Genomic DNA, 24,959 nt, shown 5'->3' with positions numbered 1-24,959 from the left:
CTGTAACTTTTTCCAGTGGCATTACTTGACTGCTTAGGCTCCTGAATTAGAAAGGAAAATTCTGCTTGTAGTACTACAATCCACATTCTGCGATTCTGGTTAACAAGATGACACACATCTCTGGCTTTTCTTCTTGTGCTAGATGAAATGCCGGTTAAAATGATAGCACCTGGATTGTCAGGTTCTCTTACAACAGGAGCTTATGGCCCCATGTTGTTGGTTTCCCAACATCTTTCAACCCAGCTAGCATGACCAGTGGTCAGGGATGATGGGAGTTGTAATGTAGTAACATCTAGAGGGCCACAGGTTCTTCATCCCAGTTTACAGAGAATGTCATGAACCCTGTTGTACAGCACTTAGCGTAACTGTGCAAGGGCCTTATGCATCACTATCTTTGACCCTGTGCAGCTTGTCAGTGTCAGAGAATACCCCTTGTCAAGGGTGTCTTACCTAAATGAAACAGTTAGAAAATTGCTGTTGGAAAAGCAAAAGAGGTGTGATCAGATGATGGTTGACAAAGGAATTAAAACTTTTATTTGTGCCTTTCTTACAAAGTCCTGAAGGATGGTCTGTGTAAGTAGAGTTGCACCGGTTATGGCTGGTCTCCAGGAAATTTCTGGATTTGTGAGTTGATGGCTTTCTTTGCTATGCATAAGAGTACACTAGAAGTGCTCTAGTTAGTCAGCCAGGTGGGAAGGCATCATTTCTGCTAAGGTTAATTCCATGTCATTGGAAGGACAGAAAATCATCCAGATTTGGGCATTTATTGTTTTAAAGATTTAGTCCCTGCCTTTCTATCCAGTGACCTCTATTGCATCTTAATTCAAGAATTAAAGGATCTGAGGAACTGCGGTTTGCTTAAATTGGTGAGGAAGTGCAGAATGTGGAATCTACCTGATAGGCATCTAGCTGTGGTAAACACTCTCTGAACCTGAAGTTCTTTTGACTGCTTCCTTGTTTTAGGCATGAAGGCATACTGGAATGTCTCTTGTTTCATTTTTGCTTTGCTTGGTGGGATGACTTTAACTCGAGATCTCTGTGGCCTTTTAGGAGACATGAGATTCTGAAGCCAATGCCAGCAATGTTGCAAAAGCAGCCTTCACCATTAGCAGCTTGCTGTCGCTCAATATGTTTTGGACTAAATCTTTTATCAGCCCAGCCAGTATACCCAAAACATCTGGAAAGTACCAGGCTGGTGAATACTGCTCCGCAAATGTTAGGCCTGCATTCCTGGAAGTGGGGTTGCTTGCTGCGTTCTTACTGACTTTACAGTGTGCATTGGGACTGTCTCGCCAGAGTGGTGCATGCTCTAGTTATCTCTCGTTTGGATTACTGCAATGCACTCTATCGAGGGCTACCTTTGAAGGTGACCCGGAAACTACAATTAATCCAGAATGCGGCAGCTAGACTGGTGACTGGGAGCGGCCGCCGAGACCACATAATACCGGTCTTGAAAGACCTACGTTGGCTCCCAGTACGTTTCCGAGCACAATTCAAAGTGTTGTTGCTGACCTTTAAAGCCCTAAATGGCCTCGGTCCAGTATACCTGAAGGAGCGTCTCCACCCCCGTTGTTCTTCCTGGACACTGAGGTCCAGTGCCGAGGGCCTTCTGGCGGTTCCCTCACTGCGAGAAGCCAAGTTACAGGGAACCAGGCAGAGGGCCTTCTCGGTAGTGGCACCCGCACTGTGGAACGCCCTCCCACCAGATGTCAAAGAGAAAAACAACTACCAGACTTTTAGAAGACACCTGAGGCCAGCCCTGTTTAGGGAAGCTTTTAATGTTTAATAGATTATTGCATTTTAATGTTCTGTTGGAAGCCTCCCAGAGTGGCTGGGGAAACTCAGCCAGATGGGCAGGGTATAAATAATAAATTATTATTATTATTATTATTATTATTATTATTATTATTATTATATTTTCTCCTCTGTTGAAGGGACTTGCTGTGTTCCCTTTGGGGTTTGTTTTTTGTTCTCTCCTTTCCATAAAAAAGTGTTGGAATTTCTAATGGTGTGTGTGTGTGTGTGTGTGTGTGTGTGTAGGTTCTGAATTAACATGGTGAGGTTGTGTATGGGGAGGCATGCACCAACAGTCAGTTGAAACTGCAGTTTATTCTAAGTGTTGTATCATTGTTGGAAGGAGTCCCTGCCCTTTTAAGACCATATTTGAATTCTTGTGAACAATGCATGAAGCTGGCTAGCTAAGGCAGTGTTTCTCAACCAGTGTGCCTCCAGATGTTTTGGGACTACAACTCCCATCATTCCTGACCACTGGTCTTGCTAGCTAGGGATGATGGGAGTTGTAGTCCCAAAAACATCTGGAGGCACACTGGTTGAGAAACACTGAGCTAAGGAACTACCTTGACTTGTTCTTAGATAATTTGCAAGCTTTGTTATAATAACCATCATCATGTTAGATTTCATGTCTACTATGTTTGAGGCACATAATTTGCCAAAATGTTTCTGAAATACTCTCACACCTGAGGTCTTGGTTGGGTGAGAACAAGTCATCCTCTGGACCAGGTTCAGACCATGTTCAGAATGGTTTCCTTCTTTGAAAGAGTTTGTTTCTAGGAGCCCTTACAAAAAGAGAAGGGATGGCTTTCTGTCAATTGCTGATGAGAATCAAAGCAGCAGGGTTCTGTATTTTGCAACATGGACAGTAAAATACTCGAAACTGTTCTGCAATTAGATTTAACTTCATTCTGCTATTTGAATAGGTTCCTGACATGGCGGGCTACCCTCACATTCGTTACATTTCATCGGGATTGGATGGAACTTCATTCAGAGGCCCTTTCAGGGGCAATTTTGAGGTTTGTAATAGAATAAACCTGGCTATGTGGCAGGATTTTTGCTTGAGGGGACACGGGGGAGGGGTACATTGCAGAGCTAAATGTAAACTATTCTGGTTTTAGATTATATTTTTAAAATGACCTCTGGCCTTTTAATTGTGCCTTGGGAACAAGGCTGGTGTTTCAAAAGCATAGAATACTTTTTTATTATTTTTATGCAGCAGTAGGTGGCATTTAATGGACTATGTACTGCAATAAATGTTTATGTTGAGAGGATGCGGTACTGCTTGAGGTGGCTTGCTGAAGGGGAGGACAGTTGGCGTTAAACTCCTCTTGCTTAAGTGAAGCTGGGCCACGTTTGCAGCTGAGGTTTGTTATGCACATCAGAGAAATTAAGACATCGGATGCAGAGAGTTAATGAACTCTTAATGTTCTAGTTCAGTCTTTCCCAGCCTCGTGCCCTCTGGATGTTGTGGGCTATAACTCCTGGGGCTGATAGGAGTTGCAGTCCAAAACATCCTGTGGGTGCCAGGTTGGGGAAGGCTGTTCTAGTACATTGGAAACATGTTCAGGAAGTGCTTTCAATTTAAGTTGTGTTCTTGGGGACAAAAACTGATTTACTGTGTTTCAGCCAAAAGCCTTGGTGCCCTTCTTGTCATAGAATCAGGAAGTGCAGCCTTTTCAGTGCATTTTATCGTCATCCTACCATCATTATTAAACATGCAACAAACCATCCTGTGCATAAGCACAAGAGTTAAGCTGACTGCTCACCAGCAAGCGGAGCTGACATTATTTGAACCAACTAGGTATCTTCCAAAAGCCTGTGGAGCCCTGACAAGGGGATTGAGAGGATCTGTTTCATGAAGGTTATTTGCCAACCTTGGATTGCAGAGTCTTAAGGCAATGATGGGGAACCTGTGCCCTCCACAGATATTGCTGGACTACAACTCCCAGCATACCTGACCATTGGCCATGCTGGCTGGGGCTGATAGGAGCTGGAGTCCAACAACATCTGGAGAGTTACAGATGTTCCCTATCCATGTAGGGACTCAAGAACCCCCTTAAGCACTAAGCCATCTCATGCTGAGCCTCTTTATGACATCAGAGCAGGTAAGCCATTCTCAGCATGAGGGGCTGATGATTGACAGGACCACTGTGGTATTAGAGGAGATCAGAAATAGAATACTGCTTACATACTACTTTTCAAATAACATGCATGTAAATTAAGCAGTTGAGACAACTGTTTTGCCATTTGAAGAATGAATAAACGAGAAAGTGAGAGGACCAAGATATTAAATTCTCTCGGTTCCTCCTTGATTCCAGGAATTAATTCATCTGGAAGAACGTTTAGGAAATGTGAATCGTGGAGCTTCGCAAGGGACAATTGAAAGGTGCACATATCCACACAAATACAAAAAGGTGAGCATGTCTTGAGCTGTTTTAGGGCCATGTGGAGGGGTGGGAATACATTTTGGACAACTAAACTTGCAAATATTAGTTCCACAAATTCTTACTTACCTATCTGTAAATAATAGAAAATAGAACACACCCCCTTTTAAGAATGTACTCTTAAGATCGTGACTAGAAAGATCGTGACTAGATGGCTCTTTTATAGAAAGTGACAAATGACATGTTTTGTAAGTGTACCTAGCCTAGGACTGCTACTGAATGCTTCTCCTTAAGGAGCTGAAAATGCAGTTCTTACTCAATCCACAGTTTTGGAGGCTTACATTCTTTTCAGAAGTGTTATTAAATAGGTGAGAGACACAAGTTCCATCAAATGTCAACACATACAAACTAGCATGTTGGGAGAGTCCAACCTCTCCTTTCCCCTGATGTGCTCTTTGTATTTGTAGGGACATTTGATAACCCAAAAGGTAGAGCCACAAAAACAGGCATGTAATACAAGTCTGCTGATTGTGCAGCATGCAAAAGTGATTTGTAGTAATTTCAATCTCAGCAATCCTATCAGTGGAGTTTTAGTTTATATTATAGTGCTGAAATTGAGTTGGGGAATAAGAGTTGCCTAAAGTCACCAACATCAGCTGACCAGAAATTTGAGCTTTTCACCCCAATTATCAGGCCTACCTATTGCATCACATGAGTTTGTGCCAGCTTGTTGCACCATTTTTCCAGGATTATACAGTGGTACCTCGACTTATGAACGACTCTACAACTGAATTTTTTGACTTACGAATGGGGGTAATGGCCGCGGCGCTTACTAATGTTTCGGCATCCGGAAAAAAACCGCAGCCGTTTTAGATAGGGATTTTTCGACTTACGAATTTTTAGATAGGGTTGCTTCGACTTACGAATTTTTCCGTTTCCAATGCATTCCTATGGGAAATCGCGTTTCCAATGGCGTTTTTCGACTTACGAAGGTGCCTTCGGAACGGATTAAATTCGTAAGTCGAGGCACCACTGTACACCAATGCATATTTTAGGATTGGAGCCCCAGATGTCATCATCACTATCGGTTTAGTTTCCTAATGTAATGTTGTCCAGGACTGGTTTCCCTTTAATTTTAGATTCTTTAGCTTTTTTAAATTGTTAAGGTTGTTGCAAATGTCTATGCCAGTTTGTTGTTGCAAATGTCTATGCCAATCACTGAAGTTTAATATGTTGTTAAAATGATTGTGGGGAGGCTAGAAATGGGTGGGTTGCTTAGCCTGCTTGTTGCATTTTGTTAAAACCTTCATGTGTGTACTTCCAATGCAGTCATAACAGAACTAATAAATGTGCATAAAACAGATCTTATTCAGTTTGCCAATAATGTCATCTCTGCTAATAAGGTAACAACTGATTGGTTCTCACAGAGGAAACTGCACGGCAAACAAGATGGGGAGGAAGGAACTGAGGAAGATACAGAGGAAAAATGTACCATTTGTTTATCTATATTAGAGGAAGGTGAAGATGTCAGGTAAATACCGCAACTAAAAACCAAACCAAACCCCAAGCCAGGACCAAATCCCTGGCATTCTAAAAACCATTTTTAGAAATGTTATATTTCTCAAAATTGAGGATTACTAGATGCATTTGGAAATTCAGTCTATTCCAGTCCCAGTTAGTTGTCATCAGTACATTGAAAGTGCCATAATGAACTGTCATCAGAAAATACTGTTCACAGGATTTTTAGAGGTCATCAGTTAACAGGACTGTAGTGTATTTCCCTTTTGACATTTACAGGGCCTGAAGTGAAAAAACTGAAATATTTATAATGTTTCAATAAGAAGGAACATAACATCAAAACATACTTAAAAACAGAAAAATAACATTTAACACTATAGTAGTCCAAAAACTGAGAAAAGGCTGAGTTTCATGTAGCCAATTTCATATTGAGTGTTGTTGAAAAGCTCTTCCTTGCTGTAGTGCTTCACCTGGAATCATAAATGTTTAAACACTTCTTAAACATGATGTGGACAGGCCATAACTCAGTGGTAGAGCACCTGCCTTGCAAAAGGTCCCAGTTGGAAAGCTGGGAGAGACCCCTGCCTGAAACCCTGGATAGCTGCTGGCAGACAGTGTAGGCAATACTGAGCTAGAAGGACCAGTGGTTTGACTTGGGTTAAGGCGGCTCACCCATGCCTTTGACCATCTTCAAGACTGCATACTTCTGCTATTGATAAAAAGAAAATCCCCCTATATCCCCTTTGGTCAGTGCCATTTTTTCCTTGCCGTAGACAGTGTGAACTCTTCTGCACTGACAGACATTAGGACAAAGCTCTGCTGTACTATTTCAGTTCAGCATCTTGAACCATCTAATTTAGTTTGTTTAGGGTGCTAGTGTTATTGTGGCCATGTGCTTTTAGTACATCCTCAGATCACCATATAATACCCAGGGAATTGCAAACTTTTTTTGGGGGGGGGGGGAATTCTGACTTTCATGGTTGCAGAGACAAGCTTGCAAGGCCGAGTAGAGACTCAGAAACTATGCCATCCTTTTACAAAATATAGGTGCCCTATGCCACAAGGCCCATCATTTTGGAAAGAAATGTCAGATCTCCTAATCAGTATGTTAAAATGCAATATAAAATAAAGTAGGGTGTTTTTTTAATGGAGGACTTTTATATGATGTATCTTTTCAGGTAGCCATACTTGGCTGCAAAATGCTGACCTCTCTCCTTCCATTTTTCTTGTTCATAGGCGCCTTCCATGTATGCATCTCTTCCATCAAGTGTGTGTAGATCAGTGGTTGATCACAAACAAGAAGTGCCCCATTTGCAGAGTGGACATTGAGGCTCAGCTGCCAAGCGAAAGTTGACACCCTTTTGCCTAAAACCTCTTGCTCTCCTTCACGCTCATCCTTCCTGGTACTGCAGTCAACCAAAGATGGCATGACTTACCTGTGCAGATGTTGGAAGCATTTGAACCTGCTAGAGTGCTGTTTGTCTGCTCTATGGTATACCTAATGCTAAACCTACAGTTCAGTGTATTTATAAAGCTTTTCTTTTGTTTGTTTAGACCGTACAGTTTCCCCTACTCTTAACACATTTTCTTGTACATTTTGCATGGTTCCTTGTATTGCATTTCTTTGCACATGTTATGGGCTTAGTGACCTCTCCAAACTTGCAGGCAAGATTATCTGCTTTAGAAAGTAGAATTGTGTGGTTTTTTGGTTTTGGGTTGGGTTTTTTTTTACATAGAGTCAGGCTTATTCAGAGTATGATTTCACTCAATACTAACCTCAGAGTCCTTAATTTAATCATGTATTTTAGTTCTAAATGTATAAAGATCAAAAAGGATATTATTGTGTTTTTAAGACATTCCTTAATTAGGGGGAAAAGCTGCTGTATACTTGTGTTGGAAAGAGACGCCAAGCACTTCTCCTGTACAAGCCTCCTGAAAGTGAATGGGAGCCTTGTGAGAGCTCTGCAGGCCGCTGTTTGTTCCAAGTTGCACCATCCGTAATAAATAACTGGGAACATAACCTTCAAATCCTTTTATTTCAAATGGCATAACCAATTATTGGATCATCCTTTTCAGATCACATGTTCATGTTCTTAAACCTTCAGCACAATGCAGATATATTTGAATGTCAATATTAAAAACATTTAGACTGCTGTCTGATTGTATGTACCATTTTCTTATGTCTAGCAATTTGAATTTCTCTAACGTAATATTTTGCTGCTGTGAAACAGCTCTAATGAACACTAAATATTTGATTTCAACTAGCTGGGTTGTAGATACATGCAGATTGAATAAAATAAGTTTGCAGGAAAACAGGGGGGAGGACAGGCTGTTTTTATTTGTTTGTTTGCTCCTCAGTCTTAATGCTAAATTCATCTAAAGATCTGCACAAGCTGGTTTTGTAAAAAAATAAAAATACAAAAATTGGGGTTGGGGTTTGGGGTAACTGCCACAAAGATTAAATCAAGACTTTGAATTTAACTTCCTAAGGCAAATATCCATGACTTCATAGAACTTTGGAAGGTCCCTTGCCCTGTCATGGGAACTGGGTGGTGTTTGGGTTTTTTTTTAAATTTAGTTTTACAGTTAATAAAGTTAGCTGAATCCACCTGTCTCCTGTGTTGTTTCTGAGGATCAATTTGCTTAATTTTTTGGGGTAGAAATCAGACTGTTAATGCTGTTGCTAGCTTTGTACTGACTGCCCTAAGATCAGGCAGCCACCCCAGGTACAAGGAATGAATGACATAATTAAGGATGGTACACTCAACTCCCATTGTGCCTGACCACCGGCCGTGATGGAGGGGAGTTGGAGTCCAATAACATCCATAAAGACACAGCTTATAAATCTTTATTATATACAGTGATGTTGGCTGCAAAATGAAGCCCAAATCCAATTAGAATAAAACTAGCCCCAAAGGCTGGGTTTTGAATTTTATTTTCCTTGAACAGCACTTTCTACCCACCAATGGTGCATGACATGCTACCTCTGAAAATGGAGACTCACACGTCTGTGCCGACTGCTGGGGAACAGAATAGAGAAGTACAGGAAAAGAAAAAATGCCACTGAACTAATGCTAGCCAAAGCATTCCCCCACCCCACCCCCAATCATGGTTATAGTTTCAATATCACTCTCCAATTGAGGTGAATGAGTGTTATTGTGCACATTCATTATACCTCAATCAAGATATCTTCAAGCTATTAATTACTGTGGGCATACTGTGCTTTCTTAATCAAGTTCTAGTGAGGACTGATTTTTTCTAGTACAGCATGTTAGGAAGTTGGCAACATATACAGTAGCTAATCCCCCCCCCCAAGACCTATACTAGTATCACAAAAGGAACACAATGCAATGTAACGAAAAGTGATTTCATGTAGCAGTGATCATTGATTCTTTGAATTGGGTGAGATGATTTACTCCTAAGGCCAGCAAAATTCACTACAGCTATTTAGGATTCAGAGAGAGTGTGCATTATGGATTCTTGACTGATGCTAAGAACACATTTGGGCTTTGGTGTGGGTGTTTTTTGAAACCTGAATGCAATTCCTGCATTGTTTGATAGAATCATAGAATCATAGAGTTGGAAGAGACCACAAGGGCCATCCAGTCCAACCCCCTGCCAAGCAGGAAACACCATCAAAGCATTCTTGACATATGGCTGTTAAGCCTCTGCTTAAAGACCTCCAAAGAAGGAGACTCCACCACACTTCTTGGCAGCAAATTCCACTGTCGAACAGCTCTTACTGTCTATCAGAGATGATAGACATGGCTAATTCCTTTTTGGAAGGTCTAGAGCAGGGATCAGCAAACTTTTTCAGCAGGGGGCCGGTCCACTGTCCCTCAGACCCTTGTGGGGGGCCAGACTATATGGGGGGGGGGGGATGAACAAATTGCTATGCCCCACAAATAACCCAAAGATGCATTTTAAATAAAAGGACACATTCTACTCATGTAAAAACACTGATTCCCGGACCGTCCGCAGGCTGGTGTTAGAAGGCAGTTGGGTCAGATCCGGCCCCCGGGCCTTAGTTTGCCTACCCATGGTCTAGAGATTCACATAACTTGGGTTGGTTTTTTTTGCTAAGGGACAGAATCCAATAAAATGTAAAAAGTAACAGCAATTTTATCCATAGGACCACACCACACCCTAAAATAATTATTCATGGTCCAAATACCAGGTCACTCACATAAAACTATTTTTCTTAAATATCACTACCATGGGGCAGACCAAGGATCATTTGCAAGCAAGTAACAGAGGAACCCAGCAGGGCAATTCTTGTGGGTCATTCCACTATGCATGAGGTTACTGTAAAGCAGGCATCCCCAAACTGCGGCCCTCCAGATGTTTTGGCCTACAACTCCCATGATCCCTAGCTAACAGGACCAGTGGTCGGGGAAGATGGGAATTGTAGTCCAAAACATCTGGAGGGCTGAAGTCGGGATGCCTGCTGTAAAGGGTCTGGGATGGGGTTTCAGGGCCTCTCCCATCAACTCATATGAGAGACCAGCAACTTTGGGCTTCTCTCCTTTGAACCGTTTCCATTCCACCTGATCGTTAGAAGAACTTTGTAACAAGTGCCCAGGTTTACTTTCCCCCTCCTCCCTCTCAGTCCCCGTTTCTTTTGTGTTTTGTCTTTGAGTCTCGAAAGCTGAAGACTTTATTGATCTTTGTAAGCAGCCATTGTTTACTTTCCGCTCAAAGGAAACGGCAGGTTTTGATCCGACGGCTTCCAAAAAAACCCTAAAGATGCTCCCCTCTTCCCAGACAGAACTACAACTCCCATGTCGCCTTGCGCGCTTTTAGCGGCCCCTGAGAGAATGTCTTTTCTCCCTTCTCGGGCGTCGGAGCCCGCAGCTGAAGGCCGCAGTCGCCTTGGCAACACAATAAGGGGCGGGCGCAAGAGAGTGGCAGCCAATTGTGCGGGGCGGGCTCGACGCGAAGAGCCAATGGCGACGCCGCTAGGATCCCCTCAGAAGGGCGAGACGGCGGCGGCGGCCTTGAAAAAGTGCGAGGAGCCGGCTGTCCTGGCCATGGCAACGCAGCTACGAAGGGGTCTGTTGAGTCGTGGCCCGTGAAACTCCCCGCCACTGGCTCGGTGGCAACGTGTGGCGAACCGGCTTTCCTTCTTCTTGGGTTTGTTCTCCACTCGTGCGCGGCTCCAACTGCACGTGTGCATGAGGTGCGCCGTGACGCGTATCTTGGTCCAAGGGTCGCTTGGGTGGTCCGAGATTGACCTGCCGCGGGGGGCGGGGCTTCTTCTTGCCACCCCACGGCCAGGTTTGGGGTCTAGGGGAAAAGCTTCGTTGGCTTTAAAGGCCGGAGCGGGGAGTGGTTCCGGCGCTTGTGCAGAGTGCCGCTCCTGGCTGTTTCCCCTGCTGGGCCAAGAAGCCGCCCTTGGCCTGACTGTAGTTTTTGTGCCTGCGGAACGCGCTGCCCCTTGAAGACCGACCGGCGCTGGTCACGTGTTGTTGTTGGGTGTAGAGAAATTTCCTTTTGACAAACTTTCACAGAAGGTTGAGTTTCCCTCTGGGACTGGCTCCACTTTCTCTGTGCCCGCTAGTGGCATTTTCGTTGTAAACCCCTGGGGCCTTCTGTAATATCTAAAAAAGCTAAAGGTACCCCTGACTGTTGATATCTAGCAGGTTATAAATGATTCCAAGGGGGTGAATATGGTGCTCTGCTGCAAAGTCTTTCTCAAAACAGACACATTAAAATTAGACGACCCAGCTTAGTCATGCTCATAAATTTAAGTGGGTCTACTCTGAGTAAAACTTGGTTTCCACTGTTCTCTCCCCCACCCCTCCTTCTTCTTCAACGATCCCTAGTAGCCAAGTAAGATTGTCTTCCATGAACATGGAATCACCTTATGCTTATACAGTGGTACCTCGGTTTATCAACACAATTGGTTCCGGAAGTCTGTTCATAAACTGAAGTGTTCATAAACTGAAGCGAACTTTCCCATTGAAAGTAATGGAAAGTGGATTAATCTGTTCCAGACGGTCCACGGAGTACTTAAACTGAAGCGTTCATAAACTGAAGCGAACTTTCCCATTGAAAGTAATGGAAAGTGGATTAATCCGTTCCAGACGGGTCCGCGGAGTACTCAACCTAAAGCGTACTTAACCCGAAGCATGGGTGTAATTGGTTCCGGAAGTCTGTTCATAAACTGAAGCGTTCATAAACTGAAGCGAATTTTCCCATTGAAAGTATTGCAAAGTGAATTAATCCGTTCCAGATGGGTCCGCAGCGTCCATAAACCGAAAATTCATAAACCGAGGTGTTCATAAACCGAGGTTCCACTGTACTGCATTTTTAAAGATTTGCCTTGAGAGCAGCTTTAAGGCTCTTTTGTTGACTACCAGTAGCATTATGCTTTCCATTTTTAAGTTCGAAATAGAGTAGCTGCTTTGGAAGGCAATTACCAGGCATCTGAACAACATGACTAGTCCAACGAAGTTGATGTTGAAGAATCTTTGCTTCTTCCAGTACACTGGCATTAGTTCGCCTGTTTTCCCAAGTGAAGTGTGCAATTTTTCAGACACCACTGATGAAATCTTTCAAGGAGTTGGAGATGGCATTTTTAAGTGGTCCATGTTTTACAAGTGTGCAGTAAAGTTGGTAGTACAATAGCCTTGTAAACAAGCATTTTGGTTTTCCTTGCAAATGCCCCGGTTCTCATACACTCTGCACTTCAATTGGGAGAAAGCTGCACTCACAGAGCTCAGGCAATGTTGGATTTTGGCATCAATTTCAGTCCTTGTGGAAAGATAACTGCCCAGGTAGGAGAAGTGATCAACACCAATGTTACACCACTGAGTTGGATTTGTGGTGCTGTAAAGGTAAAGGTAAAGGGACCCCTGACCATTAGGTCCAGTCGTGACCGACTCTGGGGTTGCGCGCTCATCTCGCATTATTGGCCGAGGGAGCCGGCGTATAGCTTCCAGGTCATGTGGCCAGCATGACTAAGCCGCTTCTGGCAAACCAGAGCAGCACATGGAAACGCCGTTTACCTTCCCGCTGTAGCGGTTCCTATTTATCTATTGCATTTTGACGTGCTTTCGAACTGCTAGGTTGGCAGGAGCTGGGACCAAGCAACGGGAGCTCACCCCGTCACAGGGATTCGAACCGCCGACCTTCTGATCAGCAAGCCCTAGGCTCAGTGGTTTAACCACAGCGCCACCTGGGTCCCATTTTGTACTTGTTGGTGCAGCAGTTTGGTTTTTTGGATGTTGAGCGATAGGCCAAGCTTTTCATAAGCTTCTGTGAAGATATTTAGGATGGTTTGGAGGTCATCCTCTGAGTGTGCACACACTACGTTGTCGTCATCATACTGAAGCCCTAAGATGGAAGTTACAGTAACTACACTCTTTGCTTTCAGCCTACTGAGATTAAAGAGCTTTCCATCTGTTTGATATATGATTTCTACTCCGGTGGGGAGTTTCCATTCAACCAAGTGTAGGATCACAGCAATGAAAATAATGAATAGAGTTGGGGCGATAACACAACCCTGTTTAATACCTGATCCCACTATGAATGGTTCACTTTGAGAGCCATTGTTATCTGAGATTGTTGCTGTCATATTATCATGCAGGAGCCGAATGATGTTCACAAATTCCACAGGGCATTATGATTTACAGTGTCAATAAATGCCATATACAGGGGTTGGTTTTGCTCTCTGCATTTTTCTTGAAGCTGTCGAGCAGTGAAAATCATGTCCATTGTTCCCCTAGAAGGTCTAAAAACATTTTGGGATTCAGAAAGGGTAGCCTTGGATATTGTTAAGATCCTTACAATAATTTTGTTGGCCGCAGCTAATAAAGAGATACCTCGATAGTTTCCGCAATCCGTTCTATTGCCTTTTTTTTAAAGAGAGTGATAATTTTGGCATCCCTAAAATCTACTGGGATCTCCTTTCTCTCCTAGATTTTTTCGATGAGCTTGTGAAGTTGTGTAAGTTCGATTCCGCCCACTTTGAAGACTTGGACAGGTATCCCATCAGATCTGCTGGCTTTGTTGTTTTTCATTTGGAGGTACTGCAAGCTCATCTTTAATTTGTTTTTGTGGGATTTGTGAGAGGATGTCAGCAGCTACGGGGGAGTTGTGGTTAAGAAGATGTTGGTAATGTTCTTTCCAGCGCAGTGCAATAGCTTCTTTATCTTTTAGAAGTGTGATACTGTCTGCTGAGCGTAGGGGGCATATGCCATGATTTATTGGCCCATAGATGGTCTTTGTGGCTTTAAATAAATTCTGTGCATCATGAGTGCCGGCTAAGTGCTGGATCTCTTGAGCTTTTTTTTATCCACCAGGAGTTCTTTAATTCTCTGGTTCGTCTTTGAACCTCAGCCTTAGCGTTGGCATAGGTTTTTTCCCCCTTAGTGGCACATTTTCTATATTTTCCAAGCTCAGGTGGGATGGATTGATGCCCCTTCTGGACATGGAGCAGGTACCAAAACTGCACTAACCCCCTGACAGAACAGAGTGGTGTGTGTGTGTGTGTGTGTGTGTGTGTGTGTGTGTGTGTGTGTGTTGCACATCAGTTATCTTTGTAATGAATTTATTATTAACCAGCTTTGTGTCTCTATGTCCAGTCATTATGCTGTAATGGCAGCGCCAGCCTTTCTTATCCCAGTTTCTCTCTGCAGGTACTGCTCTTGAGATACTGCTGAAATGTCCTGTAGGCTTGTTGTGGCACTGTGGGAGCACAGACTTCTCTGTGATTCCATTAGACAGGGTTGGACTCTCAATGACCTTGGGGATGCCTTCCAACTGTACAATTCTCTTATTCCATTCAAGGGGTGGATAAAACATAAGCTGTACCAGATAGTACAGAATTCATTCCTATTGGCATCAAAACTCTAAGGCCTCACATATATGCTTGGAAGTGTGTGGGAAATGACAATCAAAATCCATGTGCAGTAATCCCACAATTTACACACATTTAACTCCAGCTTTGTGTGTGTGACACTTAAATACTGTAATAATATAAACGGGTAGAAAGGGGGTGGGGTTCTGTGAAAAAAATGACTTTGGCAATCCCACCCACCATTGAACTGAATGGGTTTTGACTATATGTGATTTTGGCTTTAGGTGTGGCCCCTGGAGTTTAACCAACATGTAAACTGTGGGCTTATTTGTCATCCTGTCTGATGTCCCACCTTTTCCATGGCTGAACTTGCAGAAATCTTCACAGTATTTTGGGAGTGTTGCTTAAGCAATAAGACATGCAGTGCCTACGACTACATAATTTAGTTTGCAGAGTTTCGAGTGTGGATGACCTTGTAGAATGTTCTGGGCCTTTTTTAGAATCTAGTATGCTGGCCCACATAGTGGCTAAATCTTAATCAGTGGGTTTGGGGAGCGGGCACAGCCCCTTGAAGAAGTAATGCCTGGTCCTCACTTTCTAGATGCCAAACCATCTGAAGAAAGACATGATAGTAGATCATGGCAAGACCTGCAGCCTGCTGAATGGTCCACGGTGGCCTCTGCAAGAAATCAGCAACAGGGTGGTGACCCAAAGACCCAAAGGATTCAAGGTAACTTGAGCCCTTTAGCTGTGGGTGGTGTTGCCTCTTGATTTCTGTTGTTGCCTTCCCTCATCAGGAAGCAGAGAATTCCCAAGTAGCAGCTGAAGGCCTTAGCAGTTTATCGTTGGTTTTTGGAAGTGAGAACTTTTAATTAACCTAATAATAATACAGTAATAATAAGTTTTATTTATATCCTGCCCTTCTCGCTGCTAACATCAAAATATATAATACATTAAGACATAAAATTCAACAATCAACTAAAATACAGCTTAAAATTGGATTAAAATCAAAATAAGATCAGATGGCTACCCGCAAACTAACTATAACTATACGGGTTGGGAACCTTAAGTACTCCCCAGGCTCAGCAATTTGTATGAGCCGGTGAGAAGAGTTAGAGAGGCAGGGTCTTGTAAAAGGAGAGGGGTCAGGCTGAGCCCCGACCAAAGGCCTGGCGGAATAGTTCCGTCTTGCAGGCTCTGCAGAAAGATGTCAAGTCCCGCAGGGCCCTGGCTCTGGTCGAGGCCAGTCTAATCTCCTTGAGGCCTGGGACTTCCAAGTCGTTGTTGTTTGCAGACCATAAGGTCCTCCGCGGGGCATACCAGGAGAGGCGGTCTCATAGGTATGAGGGTCCCAGGTCGTATAGGGCTTTAAAGGTTAGAACCAGCAGCTTAAACCTGACCCCGTACTCCACTGGGGGCCAGTGCAGCTGATATAGCACTGGTTGGATGTGATCCCGCGGCGAAGACCACATATTGGTGGCATACTGCTTTTATTTTTTTTTGTCTAGTGGGGAGTGACTTGTGCTGCCTGGGGATTTTTAGAAGCCCCCCCCCCCAAATTCTCTTCCTAACTCTTTCCACCACAGCACTGGCTACCTCTCTAAATGTTCTCCCCTTTTCTGCTTCCCACCTCCACAAGTAGCAGTGTAGTTTACAGGTGTTTAGTAAAGAGGTCTGTGAACATTCATTAATTGTCTTCAGTACAACAAATACAGTGTTTGATACCCATTTTCCCATGTTCTCATGGCCAACTGTGCTGCTACAGTTTATCTAACTTGGCTCTCCCAACCCAATTAATTCCTATTTTTGACAAGCATGTCTGCACCAAAGTGGGAGAGGTCTAGCAGGCTCTACTGGTGCTGCTGGAATCTGCTTGGTCCCAGTTTTCTTTTTCGACTTTTTCAGGCAGGTGCCTGGTGCACCAGGCGAATGGAACCAGTTGCTATCTTCAGTTGCTTTGCAAGACAGGGGATGAAGATGGCATGGGGGAGGCTTGTTCTTCCTATGTGAGATTCAAGTAATATCACTTCTCTTGGAATGTGGCTGTTGCAAATGATATGCAAGTTTTTCTATCCTCATTTGGTGAAAGACATGCGGGTTCAGACTCCTCTTGAGACTTGATGTTGACCTGTGTGCCCTTGAGCAAGTATAACCCAACTTGCCAGATTATTATTTGGAAGAAAGCAAAGGTCAGATGCTTGGCAAACGGTAAGCGAGTGCAAGCGTGCAAGGGACCATGAGCAGGAAGTGATCAGAACTCTCCCATCCTCTTTTTATGTAGCTTATTACAAGAGCATTGGTGGGCCTCCAAAATCTCCCATTTGGTGTTGTGGCTTCACTTCTGCGATCTCATTTTCTTAGATGTTATTTATTAAACTTGCATCCTGCCTTTCTACCAAATGGTCATCAGGTGGTTATTAATACAAAAAAGGTCAGGGTGAAATACCAAGAAAATCATACAAAGTACCAGTTAAAAATAATTTCAACTGGGGTGTGTGGGGTTGCTTCTTAAACTAGGATCCCAATTCATTCTCTATGGAAGTGGAATTGTGCCAAGCCTTTTCTGAGATGCTGCGGGGCAATATAGAAGATATTGATGCTGGTGACAGGGAGGACCCCCAGATGTGCAGTGACTACGTGAAGGATATCTACCAGTACCTGAGGCAACTGGAGGTATTTATGCCTGGCAGCGAAACCTCCTCCTACCCACTTGGTGTGTGGTGTTTGGGCCACTGCTGTTGGATGGGGAATCCTGTCAGCTATGATGGCGTTTCTGAGGTACAGAACTCATGTAGAAGCTAACAGAAATGTTCTAGCATTTTCCAGAGTGTCTGGAAGATTTCCAAAGGGACAGACATGCAGCTGGAATGAGCTCGTTGTGTTTCAAGGTCAAACTGCCCCTGAACTGCCTATAAATGCAGTCCAATAGGATCTCATGTTATTCTTGCTTTCACTCTCTGCTGTTCCTTCACTCTGTCTTTTTGAATTGATTTTTACTTGCTTAGTGTATATAGTACGTTTAAGTTTTTTACTGTTATATTTTGCTGCAACTGGATTGTAAAGAGATTGTCATTCCAGGGATCTGGCAATGAACTGTCAAGCTTTTTTTGCCTTAGTAATTTTTTACTAATGAATCTACTGCATCATGAGTTCTTCCTAGAACAACACACCTACTTGGAGCTGCTAACAACTAAGTAGGCATACCCCCAGAGTCTTTGGGGCTTGGACCCTGACAAATGCATTTTAGGTCTGATTCCCTTCTGGCTGCACCCCACTTGCCAATTATCTAAACATGGGACAAGCCTCTGAACTAGTTGACCCTCTCCAACAGGTCCAGCAGCGTGTCTTTCCCTTCTACCTTGATGGCACAGAGATCAATGGTCGGATGCGGGCTATTCTTGTTGACTGGCTGATCCAGCTCCATGCAAGGTTCCAACTTATGCAGGACACTCTCTACATGTGTGTGGCCATCATAGATCGCTTCTTGCAAGTAAGCTTGGCGTTTATAGCACATATGAAGCTTGAACGGTGGAGCTGTGCATGAAACCCTGTTTTGAGCTCTGAGATGCTGCTTTTGCTGGGTGGGGGGCTTGTTGGATGGATGTGGGGTTCCTAGTTGCATAGACTGAGCTCTGGAGTAGAGTTTTCCAGATGTTTTGGACCACAACTATCAGAGCACGGAAGGCATAATCACACTGGGGATGGGAGATTTATATTGAAACAGTGGACCTGTCAACTAGGGAGGTTTAAGCATGGGCTTAATCTCTCGCACTGGGATGTAAAAGCAGTGACTGGGTTCTTCCCATGCTTTGAATTAAGGTATACTGGGAATTTGTTGTTGGCACTCACTACATTCCAGTTAGCCAAACTTTGGTTTCCTTATGCTTATATCCGCGCCCCCCCCCCCACACACATGAAACCCAAAGTGTAATGTGTGTGCATGATGACCCTCTAGGCATTGATCAGACTCAAACCAACTTAGCTTCAACTAGGTGGTGGACATACTCTGGGACCACCCCCATTTTAAAACGTGAGGTGTTCGTTTCTCCAAACTGCCCCTAGGAGCTGTATCTCTGGGAAGCTGTAGGTAGCAGAACATGGCCCTCTTGAGACCATGGTGCAGCTGATTTTGCAGAGGGCAGGGGGGCTTCTGTCTATCTTGATTCCAAAACACCATCACACTTGAAACCCAAACTATTGAGAACGGTAAAGGTAAAGGTACCCCTGACCATTAGGTCCAGTTGCGGACGACTCTGGCGTTGCGGCGCTCATCTTGCTCTATAGGCCGAGGGAGCCGGCGTTTGTCCGCAGACAGCTTCCGGGTCATGTGGCCAGTATGACTAAGCCGCTTCTGGCAAACCAGAGCAGCGCACAGAAACGCTGTTTAGCTTATCGCCGGAGCGGTACCTATTTATCTACTTCCACTTGACGTGCTTTCGAACTGCTAGGTGGGCAGGAACAGGGACTGAACAATGGGAGCTCACCCCATCGTGGGGATTCGAACCACCAACCTGCTGATCGGCAAGCTCCTAGGCTCTGTGGTTTAGACCACAGCGCCACCCGCATCTGAGAACTATAAGGAAGGTCCTATTAAGTAACCTCTTTGTCAGTTCCTGAGAGCTGTTCCTGTGCAGAAGTGAGGAGCAAGGCAGTGTCTCTATATCTCAACATTTGTGTCTCAACATTTGTGTAATACAACCAGTTTTGTGTGTGTCAAACTAGGCTCAGCCTGTCTCCCGCAAGGAACTCCAGTTGGTCGGTGTTACTGCGATGCTTCTGGCTGCAAAATATGAAGAGATCTATCCACCAAGTATTTTGGATTTTGTCTACATGACTGACCGAGCATACACACCAATTCAGATCCGGGCAATGGAGCAGAAGACCCTTAAGGAGCTTAACTTTGCCTTAGGAAGACCGCTACCAATCCACTTCCTGAGGCGAATAGCCAAAGTTTCCAATGTAGGTCCATCTGCCAGTACCTTGAGCTTGGGTAGCCTGGTAATAGGATGTTGAGTATGGTTGAGGGGGTAGGGGTGCTTACCAGCCTCTTCTGAAAGGAGTGTCCATACAACACCTGTGTGTTGGAGTGAGTGGGAAGGAGGTTTAGGACCCAACTATGGCATCACTTGATTTGGGCATTACATTCAGTATCTGGTAATGAGGGGAGGGGGCATGTGCAAGCCAAACAGTCTCCTAGTGCTGTGTGTAGATTCCAGAGGTGAACACACTACCGTATATTCCGGTGTATAAGACGACTGGGCGTATAAGACGACCCCCAACTTTTCCAGTTAAAATACAGAGTTTAGGATATACTCACCGTATAAGAAATACGACCCGGCGTATAAGACAACCCCCGACTTTTGAGAAGATTTTCCTGGATTAAAAAGTAGTCTTGTACACAGGAATATTCAGTAATTTGTGCAAGCCCTCTAGTCCCATGGAAGCCATTTTTTGTTTAAGTTCCAGTAAAATCAAAGATTGAGATACATGAGCTTCTCTGGGTAGGCATTGAAACTAGAGGCAGGCTGCATTCATGCAAGTGCTCTTGTTTTGCCAGGCATCTGCTGAATCGTACGTGCTAGCAAAGTACCTGATGGAGCTGACCCTTTTGGACTACAATATGGTGCATTATAATCCTTCAGTGGTTGCAGCTGCAGCAGCTTGCCTGTCTCGGAAGGTCTTCTCAGAAGGCCAGTGGGTGAGTCCTGGTTGAGTGAAAGCAGTATGGAAGGGGGCAGAGTCCACATCCTCCCCCCAAGTAACTGGACTAGAGGCCCCTGGAACAGTCTGTGAAGATGATACCTGGCATTCCTGGCCTCCAGGCACTGACCTGGACCTTCTTAGCATGAACAAGGTGCTGGCCACAGGTGCTTTCAGGCCCTACCGGCATCATAACCTAAAGTCTGAAACTGATTTGCTCTAAGATGCCTTTAAAGCAGTCCTGCAAACCTACAGACATGTTACTGACTCATGAATGTTTGAGCAAGTCTGCTTGTGAGGTCCACTGACAGCTCAAAAGGATATGCTGGGCCCTGCCTAGCTGCTACAGGTGGCCCTGGCAGGTGGGGGTTTACAGTGCTCTTGGGACAGGCTCTGATAGCCACCGCCGCCACCTCTCCCTTGTAGAACCCCAAGCTGTGCTATTATACTGGATATGAAGAGGAGAGTCTTACCCCTGTTATGGAGCACATGGCCAAGAATGTTGTCAGAGTCAACAGGAATCTAACAAAACACCTTGTAAGTATCTGCTCCTATTTCCTCAGCCTTGGCTGCTAGTAGGCTTAATGTTCCTGTTACAAGCAACTACTGTGGGGAATGGGTGGGTGTGTTCACTCCAGGAAAGAGAACATTGCTTAGAATGCAAACTGCCACTCTCTTAAAATAAGGCAAATCCAGACACTTTGAGATTTGGGTCCTGGCTTTATTTGCCTTTAATATTGGGGGTTAGAACCCCTCTACCAATGCTGCCACCCCACCAACTGTGATCATGGGGGGGACAGCTGAAGTTCCAGGAACATAAAGAGCTGCTTTATATATTTGGACCCAATGAGCCTACCTAGTTCATTATTGTATACACTGACTGGCAGCAGCCCTCTGGAAAAGCTGTTATGGTTTGAACCTGGTACTAAACCAGTTGCTCTAGCATTGCATTGTGCTCCTTACCCCAAAGGGGGAAGTGAGGAGTTCACTTTGTCCACTTGCTTCTGGTGAGCATGCTGACTGTTCTGCATGCTCATGAGAGGAATACAGAAAACAAGGGCAAAAAATTACACAACCCCCCCTACTCCTGGGTATTGGTGTGCTTCCTTTGCTGGAAGCCCCTTTTAGCTTGAAACATCTGACACTCGAGCCTGTATAGTCTGAATGTTACTGCTCTTTTCTGATTGCCTCTTTATAACACAAGCAAGGAACACTTGCATCAATATCTTACTACACCAAGCTGTTGGCCTCCAGGTGTTTTAGGCTAAAGCTCCATTGAGCCCAAGCCACCACACCTGGAGCGCACCATGTTTGCAAAGGCTGCCTTCCTGGGTGCTCTGTTTTGGAATGCTGGAAGCCCCTTAGGCCAAAGAAAGCAGAGCAGCAGGGAGCTGGGAGATATTGGTTTCTTTGCCATCAAAAATAAAAGTAAAAGCAATAGATGTTGAGAGAATTTGACATTCACCTATAAGTAGTCAAGTGTAAGTGATGACTTTCTCAGGAACAAAACCAACAGCTTAATTCCTGCAGCAAGGTAAACATATTCTCTGCAACCTAACCTTCTCCCGCCTCACACCTCTGACAGGCTGTCAAGAACAAATATTCTAGCAGCAAATTCCTGAGGATCAGCACTATCCCTCAGCTGAACTCCAGCACCATTAAAGACTTTGCAGCGCCTTTGCTGGGTGAAGCCAGGCAGCTGATGTGAGCACTGCCCAATCATTACATTGAAGAAAATATGCCTTTTTTGGATGTGGCCTTCTGGAGGTCTTTTTAAGGTGGATGCTTACAGTTTCTCTTAAACTAATATTCCATGTTCTTGTACATAATAAAGATATTGTAAAAAAATGTCCTTTTACAAAAACAAAATGCAGGAGTCTTAATGGTATTCCCAAGGTAGAGCAGCACTTTGCTAGTTTGGCAGTCTTGCAAGTCCATTCATTCTTTCTAGCTGGCCTTCTCACTGTGCTGCTTGGGCTTACCAGGGTAAGTGAAAGCCAGAGAAGGCCAGGAGGCAGCTTCCTTTCTTGTTTCTGCTCCACAGCATTTCAGTGCCTTGAAAATGTTGCACATCTCCTTATGCACAGGAGCCAGAAGTGGTCCCCACTCCCCTCACTGCCGTGTGTTTTCTTGGCCAACAATGACTTGCTGTTCTTGGCCAGACACTGACTAAGACTTCAGGTTGAAGCAGCTTCTGCTGCCGCCCTCTCTCCCACCCACCCCCGGAAATGAAAATGATGCACTGAGCCAGAGTGGCATTCACAGGCCAAGAGAAAATGCTTTTGGTCATTTTCAACATTTTTTGTAACCAAAATTAAACATCTGGAATAAATGACAAGCAATTATGCTTTTCATTCCACTTTCACACCTTGTTACAATTTGCCTTCTATACAGTTTAGGTCAGGAGATCTGAAACCGATGGTGTTAAAATACCTGTAAGTTACTGCTGGTTTTGTGTTTGTGCATCAGTAAGAATTCCACTGTACCTTACTAAAGGATAGTATTTGAAATATTTTGCTTCTTGAAAATGAGAAGCTCTGGGCAAAGCCTTAGCTTTACTCTACCATTTACTAATAAGTTTAAGCAGCCTTACTGCTAAGGCCGGAGGCTGGTTAAGCCATCGTTTTCAATGTTGTCAAACCCATGGCCTGAAATCCTAGTTTGGGGGGGATTGTTCCATGTGTGTGCAGGTTTAGGTAAAATGGGACAATTAGAGTTTAACAAAGCCTCATGAACAACAAGGAGGTGCCCAATCACTCCTAGTCCTCTTGCCCTTGGTGTGTAAATACAGCCTGAGCCTTGATTGTAGGGTGCTGTGGGAAGGGGATAGACAGGGGGGGGGCTGCTGCTGTTCTTTCTCTGTAAGCTTGTTGGTACCATCCTTAGCATTTCTGACTGTAGCATTTAAATCTTGTATTGTGGCAGAGTGTGTTGAACTTCTGGTGGTAGCAGCTACCTTTAAAAGTTTAGCGTTTCTGGAAGCCACTTGAAAACACTTCTGTCTTCCTGCTCCAGTGCTTTGATGCAGCTAGATTTGAGATTACGTGCTTCTGAGCTCCATTTTTCTTCTACATTTGACAGAGCAGAGCTCCTATGGCACAGAACTTCCTGGTGTTGCTTAGATTTGTTCTGGAGCAGAAGCAGCTAAATATGCATGAAAGCAGCATGAATGTTTTTATTCTCAAGGCATCTGTCATGGTGGAAAGCCCTAATGCTGTACAAAGAGAAGGTTGGCTGGAGCTGGCCCCATCTGCAGGCCCCTCAGGACAAGGCAAGGTTGGTGCAGAGTCTGGCAGGCTCCTGGCCACGGAGAATGGGCCAGCAGCCATAAGATGCAGAGCAAGTGGAACCTGCCACATCCTACTGACCACCTTGATGAGACCTCCAGGGATTGAATGTGGCTTGGTCCCCCTGTGTGCAAAAGCAGACACTCTGCCACTAGGCTGCGGTCTCTTTCTCGGAACACTTTTTATGCTTCAGCTGCAATGTGTACTGTTAATCAGTACTTTTCACTAACAAGAGCATAATTCCCACTTGCGATAAAAGCCCCCACACTGCTGCGGTAGTTCCTATGTTTTTATTGATGATGGTTGAGAAGAGAATGGATAAATTAACATGCATTGGGTAAGCAACAGCTTTTGTGGCTGATGGGAAAGGCAGCTGGGCTTAATCAAGCTTTTGTAACACTGACTTTATCCTTAAAGAATAGTGCATAGGTAGAAGTACCCAGCCCCAAAATGCTAACTGAGCTACCTTTATCATTAAGTACAGTGGGTTACTGCTGTGTACATTCATACAGGTTTGCCTGTTATTTCATTTTTAAAATGTATATTTCTTAAGTTCTATTCATTAAATGCACAAAGCTTCCTTGGGAAGCCCCCCCCCCCACAGATGCATCAATAATAAAAACCAACATGGGCCAGCCACATTAACAAGTCAACATAAATGCAAACCATTTACAGCATACAAGGTTGCCTTTCTTTGGTCGCAGTGCCCTTGCAGAATCATTGTAGCTCCCAAGTAAACCTGGTCAAGCTTGCTGTGAGGCCTTTTAAAATACATGCTTCAGGGGAAGAGAATGACAAGAGTCCAAGAAGAAATAGAATCCTACTATTCTAAGGCAGGTAGCAGCATAACTTATTACTGTGATCCTCCGCAAAGTCATCAACAGAGGAAATGTGCATAATAATGCCATTATTTTGTTACATAATTTAGAAGAAAGTCACCAGAGCAACTAAAGGCACTTGTAAAAAGTGTGTATGTAACTCTTCCAAAGTCCTCACAGAGCACCTTGCTATTTTGAGGCATTTTTAAAAAAAGAATGGAATTTAAACACGCTCTTCCTTCATGAGAAAAAAGCATTCAATAAAATAAATAATTCCTTGGTTTGGTTTCATGGGCAGCTGACACATCGGCTTTGGCTTTTTGGAGAGTAAACATGGGGACTTTCCCGTCTTCCATCTTTTGCCTTTCAGTTTCACTGATGGAACGACTGCTGCCTGTTATCAATGCTGCACAGAACTGTAGCTTTATAAGGAGACCACAGCAGTTGGAAAAGCACAACTGACAGCACCTTTATGGTCGCAAGGGCCTCTTGAGGGGGCTGCAGGATTATACTTTGGTCACATAATTGTTTGGGAAGAGTCCTTTTTTCCCTCTTAACCTGCCTGTCCACCAGCCTGAGGGATCTGGAAAAGAAAGGGAGTGAGTTAGAAGCAAATCTGTGGGTTGTCCCAACGTAACCTTCTCCAAACTTGCCA

General features: G+C 44.2%; 3 protein-coding genes across 6 annotated transcripts in view; 2 read left to right on the top strand and 1 right to left on the bottom strand.

Annotated features, from left to right (window-relative positions):
- RNF111 (ring finger protein 111) overlaps nucleotides 1–8,304 on the top strand; it is a 54,029-nt gene extending 45,725 nt beyond the window's left edge. For 2 of the 4 annotated variants that reach the window (XM_035131177.2, XM_035131179.2), the window contains exons 11-14: nucleotides 2,718–2,810; nucleotides 4,113–4,208; nucleotides 5,582–5,709; nucleotides 6,933–8,304. In XM_035131177.2, the coding sequence (XP_034987068.1) occupies nucleotides 2,718–2,810; nucleotides 4,113–4,208; nucleotides 5,582–5,709; nucleotides 6,933–7,050 (435 nt within the window). In that variant the 3' untranslated portion in view covers nucleotides 7,051–8,304. The remainder of the gene's footprint in view (nucleotides 1–2,717; nucleotides 2,811–4,112; nucleotides 4,209–5,581; nucleotides 5,710–6,932) is intronic. The other 2 variants (XM_035131178.2, XM_035131180.2) reach the window with 2 other exon arrangements.
- A 6,681-nt stretch (nucleotides 8,305–14,985) lies between these two features.
- On the top strand, nucleotides 14,986–21,977 carry CCNB2 (cyclin B2). The gene is made up of 7 exons (XM_035132348.2): nucleotides 14,986–15,229; nucleotides 17,017–17,172; nucleotides 17,831–17,989; nucleotides 19,222–19,458; nucleotides 20,057–20,197; nucleotides 20,626–20,736; nucleotides 21,785–21,977. Exons 1-7 carry the CDS (start codon nucleotides 15,101–15,103, stop codon nucleotides 21,905–21,907), a joined length of 1,056 nt encoding a protein of 351 aa, XP_034988239.1. The 5' UTR covers nucleotides 14,986–15,100; the 3' UTR covers nucleotides 21,908–21,977.
- Nucleotides 21,971–24,959, bottom strand: part of MYO1E (myosin IE) — a 125,546-nt gene continuing 122,557 nt past the window's right edge. The window contains exon 28 of the mRNA XM_035132347.2: nucleotides 21,971–24,887. Coding sequence (XP_034988238.1) covers nucleotides 24,811–24,887 — 77 coding nt within the window. The 3' untranslated portion in view covers nucleotides 21,971–24,810. The remainder of the gene's footprint in view (nucleotides 24,888–24,959) is intronic.

Source organism: Zootoca vivipara, chromosome 14, assembly GCF_963506605.1.
Source record: "Zootoca vivipara chromosome 14, rZooViv1.1, whole genome shotgun sequence".
NCBI classification, from domain to species: Eukaryota; Metazoa; Chordata; class Lepidosauria; order Squamata; family Lacertidae; genus Zootoca; species Zootoca vivipara.
This window is presented reverse-complemented; position numbering and strand designations above follow the sequence as displayed.

Bases quoted from the DNA above. Each gene is read 5' to 3' on its own strand.
- CCNB2 (XM_035132348.2), top strand. From the start codon at position 15,101: ATGCCAAACCATCTGAAGAAAGACATGATAGTAGATCATGGCAAGACC. The intron at 17,173-17,830 runs GTATTTATGCCT...CCTCTCCAACAG, and splicing joins AGTACCTGAGGCAACTGGAG to GTCCAGCAGCGTGTCTTTCC. The intron at 17,990-19,221 runs GTAAGCTTGGCG...GTGTCAAACTAG, and splicing joins TCATAGATCGCTTCTTGCAA to GCTCAGCCTGTCTCCCGCAA.